The sequence below is a fragment of the Monomorium pharaonis genome, chromosome 2 (assembly GCF_013373865.1).
Source record: "Monomorium pharaonis isolate MP-MQ-018 chromosome 2, ASM1337386v2, whole genome shotgun sequence".
NCBI classification, from domain to species: Eukaryota; Metazoa; Arthropoda; class Insecta; order Hymenoptera; family Formicidae; genus Monomorium; species Monomorium pharaonis.
Genome location: NC_050468.1, coordinates 27038965 through 27056071, shown reverse-complemented (window position 1 = coordinate 27056071; position 17107 = coordinate 27038965). Strand labels below are relative to the sequence as shown.

Here is a 17107-nt window from a genome sequence, read left to right as displayed (position 1 = left end):
AGAATTCTTTAAAAATCTACCGGTCATTCCGGGCGATCTACGTCCTTACTTAAGTTAAGGCTGCTTGCAATTTTCTCATTTGCACCGATACCGATATCGCGTTTGCTGGCTTATCTACCTAATGTAGCTATTTTAATGCCTCGCGCCTGTCAAGTGACTCATCTCTTCGAAATATATTTCGCCTTAATTTCCGCATGTTCGCTTTCTCGCGTGGGCAAAGTAGATTCGTGATTTGTTTTTTTTTAAGAATTTATCCTGAACTGTCGAGATGATAGATTCGCATACTTTGTAAAATTAAAATCTGTGTAAAAACTCACGGTGTCATCCATCTCGGTTAGAGTGTTAAAATCAAGGAATCCACACTGAGAAAAAAGTAATCGACTCAACAAAATTTTTTTTGCGGGCTACCAACAAAAATACAACTCAATACAACGATATGGTATTACAATATAAATACATAGTTCAATCAAGGCCGTTGTACTTGCATTAACAGTAAATATTATTATATTAAGTAAGTTGGCAGCCTGCAACAAAATCAATTTTTTTTTTGTTGAATCAATTATTTGTTTTCTTAGTGCATAATATTAATTTATTTGACATTAAATTGAACAAGAATACATATAAATTGCGTTGTATTTTGTGTCTTACATTTATTAATTTATACTGCAAATTTTATCAACAAACGAAAACGCGGAAACGACATTAGGTTCGAATAGTTTAAATTATTGATAATTATCGTTCAAACGACTGACGAGGACTGCGTACAGTCGAGCGTTTCGTAATTAACGTCTTAAGTAACGAACTTGATCGATTAATCGTAATAAAATTCATATTTCAACCTTGAATTTTTTACGGAGCTCGTTTTAATCCGACTCTTCTATCATATATCTATTATATATATATATATATGAATTGGGTACCTCTCGATCCCACCGAGACCCTGTTTTCCTAGATCGAAACCTTGAGACTAGAAGAACGAACATTTCGCATCCGAGTCCGTTACCGCGGTATCTGGCGAAAGGTCGATACACTTGCTACGAGTATTCGAGTACCCCCCGCGAGGATAAAGGAGAAAGGAATGCGAGACATCTAGTATACATTATTGAAGACGAACGTCTAATTTTTCACGAGGGTATAAATAGCACCGTGCCTTGAATTTCGCGACGATAAAAATTGACAACGAAATACCCACAAATTATGTTAAGTATACAGGGTGTCCCTGAACATGTTGGTCAACGCTCGTAAAAAGGTAGAAGGAATCGAGATGAACATAAAAGTCCAATATTGTCTTTGCATCCATCAATATTGAGGTATCAATTTTTCAAATTATGCGAATGAGAGCGCGCCAAGGGAAGAACTCGATCCGCTCGAGCTATAACACGGAAGAAAAGATCTATCGTAAATGTACGATAAGCTTTCATTAATTTATTGTTCACAATTACGATAGAAATTAATTAGATTTTTGCAGATCCCATACGCTAATATCTCGATTATTAGTGGACCTAACCCAAGACAATATTGGACTTTTATGTTTATCTCAATCCCTTTTACCTTTTTACGAGCGTTGACCAACAGGTTCAGGGACACCCTGTATATTGTCGACACGCGCACCCTGGTGAAGAAGCAAGGTCTCACTTCGGGATCCTCCACGTTGCCGGAGTCTCCGCGGAGTTTCCCTCGACGACACGGACGTTCTCGGGGCGCGGCGGGCTACCGAAAACTCGGCGGAAGGGCTTTTCAGTTCGGAGGAGGGCTGCCGCTCGCTTTCGTACTCTCCTGCAACGTCGGCAGGCGCGAAGGTCAACGAGTTTTCTACGCGCGAGCGGGGAACGCCTTATAACGTGCGGAGCACCGACGCGCTCGCGAGCGAGCGCAGCTTACTCACGCTCTAGGAAATTGCTACCGGGGGCTGCCCTATCCACGCTCTTCCCTATCCGGAGTTAATGAGCGCGTCTTTCGCGCTTGACAGTCGACGACCTCGTCGTCGAATTCTCTCTCCGCGGCGGCGCGCGGCGCGAGTCGCGAACCACGCACCGTGTCGGAAACTCTCGCTCGACCTCGATTCTCATCGTTCGACGCTGTTGTCAGCGTTGAGATCACCGCTCGGCGTGACAGACCAACTCGCTAAAAGCGAGCGCGTCTCCCTGCCGGAAAAATTCAACCGAGCGAAAAGAGCCCCTCTTTCCTCTCGCGAGGAATTTTCCCGATCAGGATCGTGGAGACCGAGATCGATCGAGTCTGTTCCTTTTCTCCTGGTCTCTCCAAGTTGATGCCGATGACGGTACCGGCTATGACACCGCTGGAGGAAGCTCGCGAGATCGGAGCGGGTCGAAGATATCTCAGAAAACGTCGGATCTCAGAAAACCATAACACTTCCCGTGCCGGTCGTTTCCGCTGACGTTTCCCGACGACGACGCTCCGAGTCGCGCGATTCGTCCAGCGCGCGCATGTGTGCGTTTTTTCTTTTATCTTTTAATAACCGGGAACGGAAAAATAACACGCGGATTCTCCTACCTCGTAGGCGTCGTGTTGCGTGCGGGGCCGGCGGACCCGCTTCGCTTCCGAGGGGGGGCGACGCTCTCGGGGGAGAGCTGGCACGGTGTGCGCACGGGCGGTGTACGCTCCTGCCCCGGGATCTTCGCGCGCGCAGGCAGGTAAATATCGTCTAGGCGCGATCGCGCGGCCACGACTGAGTCCGTTCTCCTGAGAGAGCGTTTCACCTGCGACGACGGAGCCCCCCTCGGCGGCCTCGGTACGACGCGCGAACTAAACCCGCCGCCACCGCCGCCGCCGCCGCCGCCTTTTCCTCTCCCACTCGACGCGATCGCGTCGCGTCGCGTCGCCTTGCGTCGCACGTTCTTGCAGACCCCTCTTGCGCACTCTTTGTACGTACAATACAACGAGCCTTTTACCCGCGTGCGATTCGGTCCGCCACCTATTCGGCGATGTGCCGACCTGCCCGCCCGCCTGCTCGCCCCCGTATTTCCCTCGGGATCGCCGACCGGCAGCATCCGGGTGATTCGCCTTCTCTCCACCTACCTCTCCCCTTGACAAATCGTGGGAGGCGGAATGTCTATCTTTTTTTTTTCTTTCTTTCTACGGTCTCAGCGAGACACGGGACGGGCTGCGGACAGGTGTGATGATAGGGCACGGGCGACCGAAAGGGCGACCCTACCCTCCTCCCTAATCCGCGCGATTGATCTTCGCAATTTATCCTTTCTCTCTTTTTCAAGGAGCCACTTATATACTCATTGAGGGCGAATCGTAGATCAAGCGATGACGATTAATTTGCCCGCCGCTGTTGATTTAGAGTTTGCGAGCTCTTAAACCCGCGTGTGTGATCATCCATCGAACTCGGGCGACTTTCGAAACACCGGCGATATATCCTTCATGATATTTATGAGATACCCTTTTTCCTGGATTTACGACGAAGAAGCAAGGATATCGTAATAACTTATCCGATATCGTTCCTCACGCGGAATGTAGCTCAGTCACTTTACCGCACGCTGATACCCGTGACCCTTGAAGCGTCAAATCTGCGTCTATCTATATGCCTGATCAACCGTGTCCCGTCGGCGTCTCACTTCCGGACGGGGCGGGATAAAATGTCCGCGCGACAGGCATTTAACGAGTACTTTCGACAAGGACCGGCGGCTTCCCGGATTGACGCCCGTTACTCCGGCAGAGGCGATGAATTCGCGATATCCCCGGGCGACGTACGTACGGAGCTCGTCTCCCAGCGACTTCCAGCGAGCCCAGAACGAACCCAGAACCGCTATTCGTTTTTCACCGTGGCGATTCCCTTCCTTGTTCTACGTATGACTCTCCGCTCTCTCGAGGCGACCTAGAGGCTCTCGCCGCCGCCGCCGCCGCCGCTGCCGTCGTCGTCGTCGTCGTCGTCGTCGTCATCTCTGAAGGACGCTGATCGTTCTCTCGCTACTCACGCGAACCGTCCTGGCGCCGCGCCGTGCCGTGTCGTTCGGGAATTCGCGCCCCGGCCGGCACGCAGAGCCGACAACTCCTCGAGCTGAGAGACATTTGGCTCGCGCGAACTCTCTGCCCCGCGGAAAGATCCTTTCCGCTTGTTCCCGCACAAGCGGAGAAATGCGCCTCGCGTGTTTCGCTACTAGCGAACATTTAAGAGCCGCCGCTCTTATAAAGATGTGAAAAGCACGGCGTTCTCAGTTTAATCACGCCACGTCAATTTCGTACTTCTTGCATCTCCCATCGCGACGATTCAGATACAATAGCAAATGTAGTATCGTTAATTTATAAGGATGCTTTAATTCTGCACTGCCAGCTAAGAGTTATCGAAATTAAAAAAACTTGCAGGCTTCTTATATGGGTTTTCTTTTTATAATCAACAACAAAAGATTTTAGTCATAAATATCCGAATTATTGTTTCTAAAATCATTTGCAAAAGCAAATATATGATTTATATAGCAAAAATGGTTCTACTTTGTTCCGAATAAATTTTAAAGGAGTAGTTTAAAGTGGATCGAATTGATCTTTTGTACGAATATTTATTAGAGTTGCTTTTTAGCACATGTAAAGAATCTGATTTAATTCGTAATGCTACCTCCTCATCAAATAAATAGAAACGTTCGTATAAACTAAACTTTTAAATATAAATAAGAGAATTATGTTCCAATTTTACAACAATATAACAATTTTTTAATTTTGTAGATAAAATGTGACACATCTTTAACTCGCCCGACTCGACAATTCACAAACGTTTCCCGATTCCGCGCCTTTTTATCCTTTATATCAAGCTGTTATATCACCTGTGAAAGACTGCTCATTTTTTCGATTGCTCCTGATTTATTCTTGCTCCAAATCGTTTGCCAAGAAGACAAACGACAAAACCGCGAAAATCCACCGATCGTCCTGCAGAAAGACGCGAAAGACAGATGGCGGCCGGCCGATCTCGCAATGTCGGTGATAAGGGACCGCGATGATCCGCGGGGGAGGGACGAGAGAAAGGGAGAGAAGAAGAATGAAAAAGAGAGAGAGAGAGAGAGAGAGAGAGAGGACGCGGGGGCGTGGGCGCCCAAGGCCTTCTGCTCGCCATTTACGGCCCGGCAATAGCCGGACACGGAAGACTCGCGGGGTAAGGGAGAGAAAACGACGAGGGGACCCCGCGATGGAGCGAGGACAACGGGAGACGCGGGAGCGAGAGAGCGAAAGAGAGAGAGAGAGAGAAAGAGAGAGAAACGGAGATACCACCGTCAGGCCATTTTGGTCGCGTTGCAAACTGGAAAGACCACTCGAAACTCCGTCGGCGAAACGCTCGGCTATTGGCGGAGAATGAATCCCGATCGTTTTGCTCGGCTCGGGCGCAGGGGACTCGTCTCGCGTGTGTTTCGCCCGACGAATTCCTCCAGCCTTCATGGGATTCTCCTCGCGACAAAGTCGACGTGGAGTTTTCCCAGCGCGTCGATCAATCTCCGAGCGATTCTCTAGCTTATCTCGGTTTCAGCTGTAAAATATCTTACAGCTCGAAGAGGGAAATCGAGGGAGGAAGGTTTCATCCCCTCCCTCCTTCCCCTCACCCCCTCTATCTTCGTAATTCCGCGAGAGATCATCGGTATCCCGCGAGTTTAACAGTCGGCGGAACGAAACGATTAATTTGCGCTGCGCGTTTAGAACTGCGCGCATTAATTATAATACGCGGAACATTATTGCGCCGCGCGCGCACGCCAACAAAGCGAACGCAATTTATTCGCGATAACGGTAGTTAGAACGTTTGTAAGAGCGTGTCCCGCGTGGTACGTGGTAATCTAATAAATTACTTTCGCTTCTCGATTTGAAAATCAAACTGGCGTATATGTGCGCTCTTTCGATTTCGAGCTCGCAAAACTGACTCTCTCGCGGCAGGCAGCTGTTACACGAGGAGAGAGAGAGAGAGAGAGAGACTTTCAATTTATACGTCACGTCTTAATCGATTCTCTCCCCGCGAGTGTCGATCAGTCTGTTAATTTCCTATATGATAGTTTCTATAAGGAGCACGTCACTCCACCCCAAGTTGGTTGATCTACGTGTCCGCATCGCCGCGTATAAACTAAAAACCCGCGGCGCGGGGATTAATATAGTCCGACGAGCCGCTGGCGAGGATCGTAAATTCCGTCCAACGCTCTCTCTCTCTCTCGCTGCGCGGACCGACGTATCATCTAGGATACGCACGATCATCCTTGCATAACGATTATGCGGCGTGACTCGCCTGCGAGTCCCTTTAAAAAGATCCGCGCTCCCCGGACGTTTCGCGAAACGTCGTCGCGACGCGGACGGGGGAGACGTGTCAGGCGATCGCGAAAGTGACGCGCGAGGTAAGTAGCTAAATTGCTACTTTTTTTTTCCCCCCCTCGCGATTCGTCGGTCGCTTTCGAATCCCACGAGAGATCCCGCAAAGCGGACTTTCACGATCCCGCCGGCACAAGCGAAACGCGATCCGCGACACCTAAGCGCCTAGTAGATGTTCCACCGCGTGTTTCCCGCGTGCGTTCGTCACGGTACACGTCGCTGAGCGCACAGTGGGGGCAAAGAGAATTTACTGTTAAAGAGTCGGAGCATAATTCCTTTAACGGACGAGATGAATCTCCTTTTTAAATTGATCGTTGATAAATTTGAAGGAAAAAAACTGTGGAGTCTTGACTCTCGAGAAAAATGTTCACGTCTACTGACAGAGATGTTATGCGTAAACTCTTAATTTCTTCAGATACTTTTCTTAGAAGACTGGACAAAGAAAATAAAGAGATTTCGAAGTCAAAAATTTATACCAAAAGAAAAGTGATATTGCAAAATGCTTTTGACTATTATAACCCAGAAAGCACTACCTTTGCTGTTTATCGACGGATCGAAGTTATTATAATACATATTTGCCTTTTCTCACTTTTACTAAAATCCTCACATAAGATTCGCATTCAGCGATCCCGAAAGTTCTTATTTCTTGGTGTAAGGGACAAAAGTAATTTTAAAAGTAATCTTTTTCTCATCCAGCTTCTGATCATCAATAATTTCTTGATTGTTGTAAATATTACAAAGTTTGGAGATTTTTAAATCGAGCTCTAAAATTTTTTTTTCAAATTTATTAACGATTAGTTAAAATAAAAGATCCGTCTGGATCAGTTAAGAATTACAGTCTGTACAACGATTTTTGAACGGTAAATTTTCATTTGTCTCTACTGTGCACGCAGGACTCGTTCGTCGGACTTTTGTTCGCGCACCACTGCCTTTTTTCCCCCGTAATGTCGATTTACTTTTACCGCATCACTTACCGGCTGACGCAAGTTACGTCGCCAGGTTATGCCGTCGCTTAAAAATCCGAATCGCGCAATGACCCTTCACTTTCACATACGGCGTCCTTGGACCAATTAAGAGAGATTCGAAATTCTCCTGATAAAAAAAAATTAAAAATGTACCGACACCTCGGGAACGAAGTTTGGATATTACGGATATTTCTTTTTACTATTAATAGCATATCTAATTACATTTGATCCGGGTTGGGTGGTAACTGATTAAAAAGTTAAGAGTTGGATACTTCTAAATGAGTTAATTTTTAACATCACCTTTTGTAATACATGCAAATTTTAACTTATTAGTTTTTTACTCAACATTTACTAAACATTTATCTAAAACACTTATGTAAAATTACAAAAAAAATATAAAAGAAAAATGCATTCTCATCTATAGACAATGTTTCTTTGTAATTTCATATCTAATCTAATCTTTAAAAAATAACCTTCTAATTATATGCACTTCATAATTTACTTTTGATTTAACTTAGTTTAATCTTAACGTAATCAAATTAATTTTATAAACCATTAACTTTAACACTTAAAAATATTAAGTTAACTACTTAATTTAACATTAAAAATATATAAAATATACGAGGTTATTTAAAAAAAGAATAATTCTTAAGCCAAATTTTATAGTAAATTATATTTTTAAATTCAATTAACTCATTAAACTTTTTATTTTTATCAGTATTAGAGATAAGTTACAAAAAATGTTTGAAACTAGAGTAATTCCAAATTTTTTTAATAAACGAAAAAACAAAATTACGTAGACAACAAATGTACTAACCGTAACATTTCGAACTTGGGAGCGATGTCGAAAGGCAATACGAACGAAGTGTTTCTTCGTTTCTATTTTTCGACGAAAAGTCTAACTTCGTGTCTGAACTTAAGGGTGTATCGGACATACAATCTTAGACAAAAGTGCATGAAATTTGAAATACTTAAATATCTACGCCTAACGCATAGTAAATCTAGATGTAAGAAACTTGAACGTGATAGTTGGAGTCTTCTTTTTACTCTTACAAAGATATTTTTCACGTATTTGCGATTTTTTTCACTTATGAGTTTAAACTTTTGACAGTGAAAATGCAAATTATCTCAAATTATATTTTATTTCTTTAAAACGGTGTAGTGAAGACAATTAAAACTTGGCAGATATTTTTATCTATTCATATATTAGATGTACAAAAAAATTCAAAACACTGGTACTATTTCTTCTATATTTTTTTAGCTGTTTCATCCGTCAAGATCGTCTTTTTTCATAAGATAGAAAAGGATACCATGTAAAATCAGTGAAAATTAAAATAGTTATGACTCAGCAACCGTTTAGTGGATGCGTTTTCAATTTTTTGCAGTACATTAGGGAGACTAAGAGAACAATTTCACAAATTTTTAGCAACTTTGTACCATTTTGAACTTCAGTCCGATACATCCTTAACGCCCGGTATCGCCCGCGGCTGGGCAGTTTCGCGATGTCCGGGGCGAACACTCTTTGGCAGAGGAGGGCAACGGACCGGTTGGTCCTCTCTCGCCATCGCATTCCCGAATATGGCTACGCGCATCCCGAAGTGCTGCGAATACACACTCGAATACGCAACACACTGGAATATATTAGATGTACAGATAACTAATCTACTATTTTTCATAAAATTCAGTATTATCGAAGCCGATGTAGCTCAATCATGAGTGTAATTTCCATTATTTTTTACTACTTTCGCGTCGTACTTGACAAAAATTTATTAAAAATAAGAAGAAAATGAGAAAATAGAAATAAATTGATTGCAAGAAAAGCTCAGTTTTTTATTATATAACATTATCCAAGAAAAGGGAAAAATTGAAAAATGATAGGGATTACTTTCATAATTGAATCATATTAATGTTTCTACAATAAACATCGAATTTCCCTAAAAATAGTAGATTAATTATTCCAATTTTTTCCAAAATAATTATTCGTACGCGGTTATCATAAGTCTAATATAAGTTTTACGTAGGTTTGGATAAAGATGAAAAAAATTGTGGAAGGAATAAATTATATGAGCACAAATTGGTAAACCAAATAAAAGCTTTGTTTCTTCACTTCCAGAAAAAATCTTCGTTTATTGATTAAATGAGAATAATTAACTCTTTCAAGCTGCTCGTGAATGTGACGCACTATTAAAATATTCATTTAGAGTTTGGCATTATCATCGACAAAAGTTTTATAAACTGCAGAAACGTCAAAAGAAATAAAATAACATGATAAACTTACAATAACATTATAGCACTTCGGAATCGTTAATCAATATCACAAAATTAACAACTCTTAAAGTTTCAAGGTAACGTACCTTTATTTTGGACGCTATCTTCATTTAAATAGAACGAAGACAAATACAGCAAAATCGATCGTATCGATCGGTGGCAGTGTGTCCGTATCAATAGATGAACTTGCGCTCGATAATTACGTAGAGTATAGTGACTAGACTACATATTACGTTCTCGTATTAATGGCTCGAGTAGAAGAATCTTTCCTCAAAGACACAAATCTAAACTTTTTATCGAAAGAGATCGTCGTAACGTTGCTCGAAATACAGCTATACAATAACCCTTAAACGATTAATTCCTTTTCTTCTTTTCCTTCGTATTTCTCTTACCTAGTACTTATACTTACGAAACACGGCACGATCAAAATGTTAAAACAGTTCGAAACAATTATACGCAGCGTCCATTTACAACATCCTGGACGCTCTCTACTGTAGCCTAGAGATCTAACTTACAAACATCTGAATATATCGACATACGAGACTTACTTTAATCCTCCTGAGATTTATCCTTTCGCATGGCAATATGGAAAAATGATAGAACCAGTTCTGTGTGTGTGTGTGTGTGTATATGATTCAAGAATTAAGATTTAAGAGTACTCATAAACTCATTATTTCTCCATTCTTCGGTTGCTGATTCTAAAGGCATTCTTCAATGTGACAATGAGGAAAAACGTAGAGCCAATTGTCATACAACAATGTGATTCATAAAGAGCTTACAGTTCTATTTTTCCCGAGGAACTCATTGCTTCTCGGTTCCTTAGTTGCTAAATGTCTAAAGACATTCTTTAACATAACAACGAGGAAAAATCTAGAACCAATTGTCATACAACAATGTGAGTCGTAAAAAGCTCATAATTTTTACTTTCCTCGTGGAACTTCTCGATCCCCCAGTTGCTGGTTCTAAACGCATTCTTCAGTGTGGCGGATCCAAAGGTGGCAACAACAAGATATCCTGTGCGGCGATACATTCGATGTCTGGCATTCTTTCGCGATCCTGTCTTTTAGCGACGCGGGAGCAATATAAGAAGGCACTACGAGGATTTCTCCGGCTGGCGTTACTCCTCGACGATCGGCCGGTGCGATATCCGTTCGACGACCCGCGCCGCCGTTCCCGAAGTGTCTTTTAACGAGTGTCGCTATCCTGGGGACGACGCATGCATCTCCTGCATCTCCGAGCGTGGCGACGCCAGCAAATACAGTTTTGGTCCTTTCCATCGCTCGCACACGCGCTATTTCACTCTGTCTCTCTTTCTCTCTCTCTCTCTCCCTCTGTCTGTCTGTTTTTTCGTTCGCAGGCCGTCGCCACGGCTGAATCCGTCCGTGGACTGGAACCGGTATGTGTATAATTTCGACGAGTTCAGTTCCCCGCGCTGCAAGAAGTGCGACGCGGCCAAATGCACCTTTTGCCGCCGCGCTTACGTCGTCTACAAGTAGAGAAGAAAGTGAGAACGTGAGACAGAAGAGACACCACAGGCATGTGATCCTCCCTCTTTTCACACCGAGAAGAATGCTTTGCATTAGCAAATAAAATTTGGTGAATAACGAAACAATATCAACCCGGTAAAAAAATTTGCACGTAGAAAATATGTCCATATATTTTTATACTATAAATTTCTTTCTTTTTGTAAAATTTTTGTTTAATATGAAATAAATATAATAGTCGTGCCGAAAAGACGAAACCTAAAAAAAATTTTTTTAATAACTTTCGCATTGCTTCTTTTAAAAAAAGCTACATAGAGAGAAAGATTTCTTTAGATTTAATAAACAGTTTTGTTCGACTATTCCAAAACATATATTTCTTTGGTTTTAATAAATTATAAATAATCGTGCTAATGCCAAACATTTCTCTCGGCGCAGGAAAAAAAAAAGAATACGAATGCGTGCACGCGATATCGTCTACAACACGGTTTGTGTTCGTACCATACTGGAATGCGCATAAAACCTTAAAATATATAACGAGCGTAACGCGTAAAACTTAAGCGCTTAATTTCATGTCGAAAGCACACAATTGGCAAACCCCCCACTCTCTTCCCATAAATATTTTCGCTCTTGTTTGCGCGGCAGCGTCGAGATCGCTGAACTCACCGAAACCAACAGTCAGTTTTCCGATTATTGAGGGTGACTGGCGAAAGCGCGTGTCTCTCTTTCTATCTCTCTTTCCCTTTCTCACCGCAAATTGTTATCTCCGCGTGCGCGCATCCTCGGCATCCTAGCTATCGCTGTCGCATCGCTTCGAGTTCGGCGAGCAGCAGTCGGCGAAAGGGAAAAACGCGTCGCTTGGCGAGGCCGGATCCACGGAGGATCCTCAAGGAAGGCCCGTCGTCGGCCCGCCGTCCTCTCGGGCTCCGGCCGTGATCGCACGTCGTCGTCCCGCGTCGTCGTCCCCGGGCGCGTCCGCGACGACCGCGTGATGCGGACGAGCGGGATGAGCAGGACCGCGACGGCGACGGCGGCGGCGAACCGTACGTGCCGACCCTCCGAGGCAACCTGCAACAACAATAATCGTCCGACTCATGCCGCAGCATCAGAGCGATTGCGTAGATTGCATCGGACACGCTCAATTGATCTATGGACATCGCGCGCGGCGGGACACGCGTCTTTCTCTTGGGGGGCTGCTTAGCTATGGCAGGTGAAATCGCGAGCGGCGCACGTGCCTGACGCGGCGCATCGTTTCCTTTACCGTGGACGGCCGCGGAGATCGTCGCGAGATACTTGCCGTTAGGTACGTTTACTAAACAATACCGACGGCCACTTTAGATTCCAACTCGTGCCCATTACGAAGTGGAAATGCCAGTGGAAATGGCATTTGAAAATAGCATGGATTATATTTGTCAGAATTCTTCCGGGGAATTGTTTCGTAAATTTCACAAGGTGACGGTCTTTATGGATGGAAGATATAAAGAAAAAATTTGTTTACGTTTTTTTAACTTATTTGTAATTATTACAATATGAAATCACTTTTTTAATCATGATTGATATATGAAGAAAAGACTTTTTAGGAAAAAGACATGGAAAGTTATCTTTAACCTTTCTAACAAGCTCTCTGAACATAATAATTTTACGAAATTCTGGTATTCTTAAGTGAATTGCATTTACTAAACGTTTATTTAATTATGACCTTTGATTAGGGTTTATACATAAACGTTTTTAAATATTTTTCAAAATTCATAATCGATTTATTGAATATATAACAATTTTCCTTTTCTAATATTTACTGCTTAAATTGACATTAACAATTTTCAAAAATATCTAATCATAAAATTTACATGATTTAATAAAAAAAAACACTTCAACATTAAATGCTCCATAATCGAGATGATTTTAATTATTTTATGAAATAGAAATTCCGAACTAAATGGATACTTAACTCGTTAAAAATAATCGGTATTATATCGTATTAATATACATTTTCTTTGAATCCTTGCTCATTTGGAGAACGGTTGTACTATTAAATAAAATATACAATAGAATCATGTGCTTTAGATTTACATAAATAATTAAATATTTATAATTCAAAAAAACAAAGTCTTAATCACAATTTTTGTCTTTCTTTATCATCTAAAATTACTTCTTAAATTATGTTAAAGTTTAATATCTAAGAGCAATGCGATTATGATTGAAAACGCATTCTATTTCCTAATAATTTAAAAAAATTATATGCTTCTTTTTACGAGAACAATCGCAATATACGTTTGTATTGTACTTTTGAAATAAAGTTAACATTTTTACGAGCGTGATACCGGTTTACATTGTAATATCACGGTTCAGGTAATATCGGGTGATAGAAGCAAATCCGCCCAACACGGCGATGCTACGAGCGTGCTCTCCCGTGCGCGTATAAGTATATCACGTAGGCGAACGGCGGATGTACGCCGACGATCCCTCAAGAATTCAATATGTTTCTGAATGCCAGTGTCATAAAGAGCAAGTTATTCGACGGACACCTACGCGAGCGCGAACGAGAACAAGGGGGGAGACGCGCTCACCTCGATCAGGCTTCTTGAAGCTCGCCCTTCACTCCCGGTACGCCGTGATGATGCCTCGTGGCGAGCTTGTTCGCCAATTCGTGCATCACGTCTCTGTATATCACGGTGTCCAAATTCTCGCCCAGCATGTAGAGTAGAAACCAATCGCCGACCTTGCTCCGCCGCACTATAGTCTCCACGGCGTCCCTCCGTACCAAACGAAACCTCATTCGCAACAGGTAGACCCTCGTGCGTGGCGAAAATATTATTAGGATCTGCGAGACAAGCGAGAAGTTATTATTATGTACGAACATATTTTAAATAATAAATTTTAGCTTCGGTGAATTATTTTGAAACCCATTCTTAAACATTGGAATGCAGCGAACGGTAGAAAAAATAATGATTTCTTATTTGGTTTCTGATAGTGTTTCTGATCATAATGGTTTCACTATACAAAGAGCTATTTTTCTTCAATTATAAACATAAATTATAAAAATGTAAAGTATATGTAGCGTTGAATAACATATAAACAAAGAGCTATATAAATATTTATAATTATGTTACATAATAATTATACAAAGCAAAAACTTCTTGAATTTTAGATATAGAAGAGTACAATTTGAATAAAATGCGATTACAAGCCATAGAAAGCAGATATTGACCAGTTAACTGGCATAAATAATATCGTATCGACTTCCTGAGCGATATATTAGCGTTATCTGTGAAATTCATTGTGTAACTATTTGGAAATGGAGGGTGAGTCGCACTGGGTACACGACCATATTGCATAGATACAAACATCTTAAAAATCGAGAAGTTTATAGTTAAGTAAAAAATGCCAATTGCGGTGAAAAATTGTATTTTCCTAGATGTTATTTGTAAAATATAGAATACAAAGAGTATTTTCTGCCAGGATTACCGACCCTATATAAAACCGTAAAGAAACTGAGCACGCCGAGGAAAAGGAACCAGAACCATAGAAAGACATAGATCTTCTCGTTCACGACGTTCAAAGGCAGTATACAGACGGCGTCATGTCTCTCGACCTCTCCGCTGACGCCGTACTTGTAGAAGGTGCATTTGGTCATACGTGGAAAGATGTAAATCATTGGGTCCACACGGTCTTCTTGATCGGACTCGAGAAACCTGAGTACGTCGATGCCAAAGGTCAAGAAGGCGCCGTCGAAGAAGCGATCCATCAGAAACATCTGACCTGCGACAATGTGTGCTCGTTGCTTTACAATTTCTTATTTTTTGTCTCAAAGAAATTTCGACAGTGGTTTATATAAAACTGTCATACATACAGACTAATCAATTGAAGGCTCAATTTAATTACATATAATTAAAGAATCTCTTTTTAAAAATATTTCTATGCAATAATAAAGAAAATTGACAAAAAATCACTTTAACATTATTAAATATATTCAATGTGTTATTAATTATGTTAACAAATAAAGTAAAAATAAAATATCTAATTGTTTTAGAACGATTTTGTCTTCAAATATTGGATATGATATTGTAAGTTCACATTCGACAAAATTGTACAATATGTATGTATATTTTCGTAGCGCAGTTGATTGAATCGTACGTGGTTATGGTTTTATACACATTTATTTTGATAGTCATATCGCACTGTAATTGTAACGCAATAGACATCAGATAAAATTGACGAGCTATCTCGTGGCAAATCTGGTAGTTCGCAAGTTGGTTGGCCAGCTGTATCGCTGCCAACTTTTACCGTGAATCATTCATTCATTCAACGCTCATTATACGGCCTTCCTTTTTCTTGCAACGCGTTTGTAAAATTAACACGGGCATATCAAAGACGATAGAATTCCACAAACTCTATCTCTAGATTAGCTCTGTTCGTGTCAAGAAAATGGAAGGCTGTACAAGCGGTGAGTCAAATAATTAAAATATTTCACACAAATTCTTTGACGTCTATAATATAATCATTTGCACAGATTTAGAGATTGAAGTACACAGAAGTCAGAATTGAAAGAAAGAAATATTTCTTGACGCTTCAAAAATTTTATGTATGAGTTTTATAATTTGAATAGTAGAATATTTGAATATTTAACTAGACCGCCTTTATTTGCTTTTTTTTTTTAATTATCAGTGAAACAAGAAATCTATATGTAGAATACATATATTTTTTAAATACATTAGTCAACATGTAACAACATAAAATCATGGCAAGAAGTCGTCGATTTGTTCCTAGTTCCAATTCTCTTAATCTGATCTACGCGAACATACGCGTCTTCAGCAGCGAAAGGGAAACGCTTTAAATACCATTCTTAAGCACATAACTGGTTTATGTTTATCGATCGTAAACGGAAGATAGGCGGTGGCGCTCGCTGCCTAACGGGTCCGCGAATTCCGGAATTCGTTCGTGTTACGGCATCACGAGGAGGACGTGCGTTTTGTTGAGCGAGAAGCTCAAACATTGACGGAGGACTCGACCGAAGGAGAAAAGAAAAAGGAGGAGAAGCGCAGGCTACTCACCGATCACATTCACCAGCGCGAGGACCTCGCATAGGTAGTACCTGTAAGCCCACCAGTTGTGAAAGCGAAGGTTCTCCCAGAGGTAGTCCAGCAGCATTTTCTTCTTTTGCTTCTTCTCCACCTCGGAGCAGAGCCCGATGTCGAGATCCATCATAAGGGCATGAATCTTGCCACCCTCCCAGCCCTTCCAGAGCCAGCGCGGGGTGTAGAAGAGGATCGCCTGCGAGCAAAGTGCCGAGAGTGAATAAATATCGACGAATCGGGCCGAATCGCTGATATATTACGGGGGAGGGGGGTGAGTTCTATGAGAGAGGCGGATCTACTTACGTGTAGGTGCTAGCGCGTAACCGATCGCGGAATAGCACGCGAAAGGAGTTATCGTTATTGCTCTTCGCGCTCGATAAGAACCGATTAAAACAATGCGGACCGCAACACGGGCCGCTCGCACGTATATGCGAACGGAACCCTATTTTACGAGCTTTCGGCGTAAAAAGCCGCCGGGCCGCAAATACCTCGCGCAACTTAATTGTTTCGTATCGTTGCTGTTTATCACGATTGGGCGTCTGTGTGTTGCACGAAAATTGCATTGCTGCGGCCACTACTCGCAACAAGTAAGGGGTCGCGCGATAAATGGATTAGGGAAACAAGAGATCGTCGAGCAAGGAAAACATATTCTAAATCTGATTCGGTGAAAGCTTACCGATTATACCGGCGCTATTTTGATATCTGTGATCATCGGTGATTATTCACTGCGATTTTTCGATCGAGAGCGGGAGGCGCGGGTGCTCCCGCTGGCCAAAATCTAATGTATTATCACTGACAGTGCATATATCACTGATCGACATAATTATAAATATAGCACTGGAACCAGCACTGTTCACAGTCTTTCAATGTGAATAATACATTGACTCCGAGATTTAGAGGGTATGAAACGTTCCTTATTCTCTCTGTTTTCCCGTTCTCCATTCGATTTACGTACACGCAGCCTCCAAATGTAAAATTGCGAATTAACAAAATTGAAATTACTAGTCAGCTAACTCAC

General features: G+C 42.0%; 2 protein-coding genes across 8 annotated transcripts in view; both read right to left on the bottom strand.

Annotated features, from left to right (window-relative positions):
• LOC105836567 overlaps positions 1 to 2723 on the bottom strand; it is a 35000-nt gene extending 32277 nt beyond the window's left edge. The window contains exon 1 of one of the 2 annotated variants that reach the window (XM_012680677.3): positions 2515 to 2723. The gene's annotated coding sequence lies outside the window, so the exon portion shown is untranslated. The remainder of the gene's footprint in view (positions 1 to 2514) is intronic. The other variant, XM_012680675.3, reaches the window with a different exon arrangement.
• Positions 2724 to 9359: 6636 nt separating this feature from the next.
• LOC105828969 (innexin shaking-B) overlaps positions 9360 to 17107 on the bottom strand; it is a 28766-nt gene continuing 21018 nt past the window's right edge. For 2 of the 6 annotated variants that reach the window (XM_036283405.1, XM_036283401.1), the window contains exons 2-6: positions 16066 to 16285; positions 14484 to 14773; positions 13582 to 13835; positions 11681 to 12082; positions 9360 to 11019 (exon numbers count right to left, since the gene is read on the bottom strand). In XM_036283405.1, coding sequence (XP_036139298.1) covers positions 13587 to 13835; positions 14484 to 14773; positions 16066 to 16285 — 759 coding nt within the window. In that variant the 3' untranslated portion in view covers positions 9360 to 11019; positions 11681 to 12082; positions 13582 to 13586. Of the gene's footprint in view, positions 11020 to 11346; positions 12083 to 13581; positions 13836 to 14483; positions 14774 to 16065; positions 16286 to 17107 lie in introns of those variants that run through there. The other 4 variants (XM_036283404.1, XM_036283400.1, XM_036283402.1 and 1 more) reach the window with 3 other exon arrangements.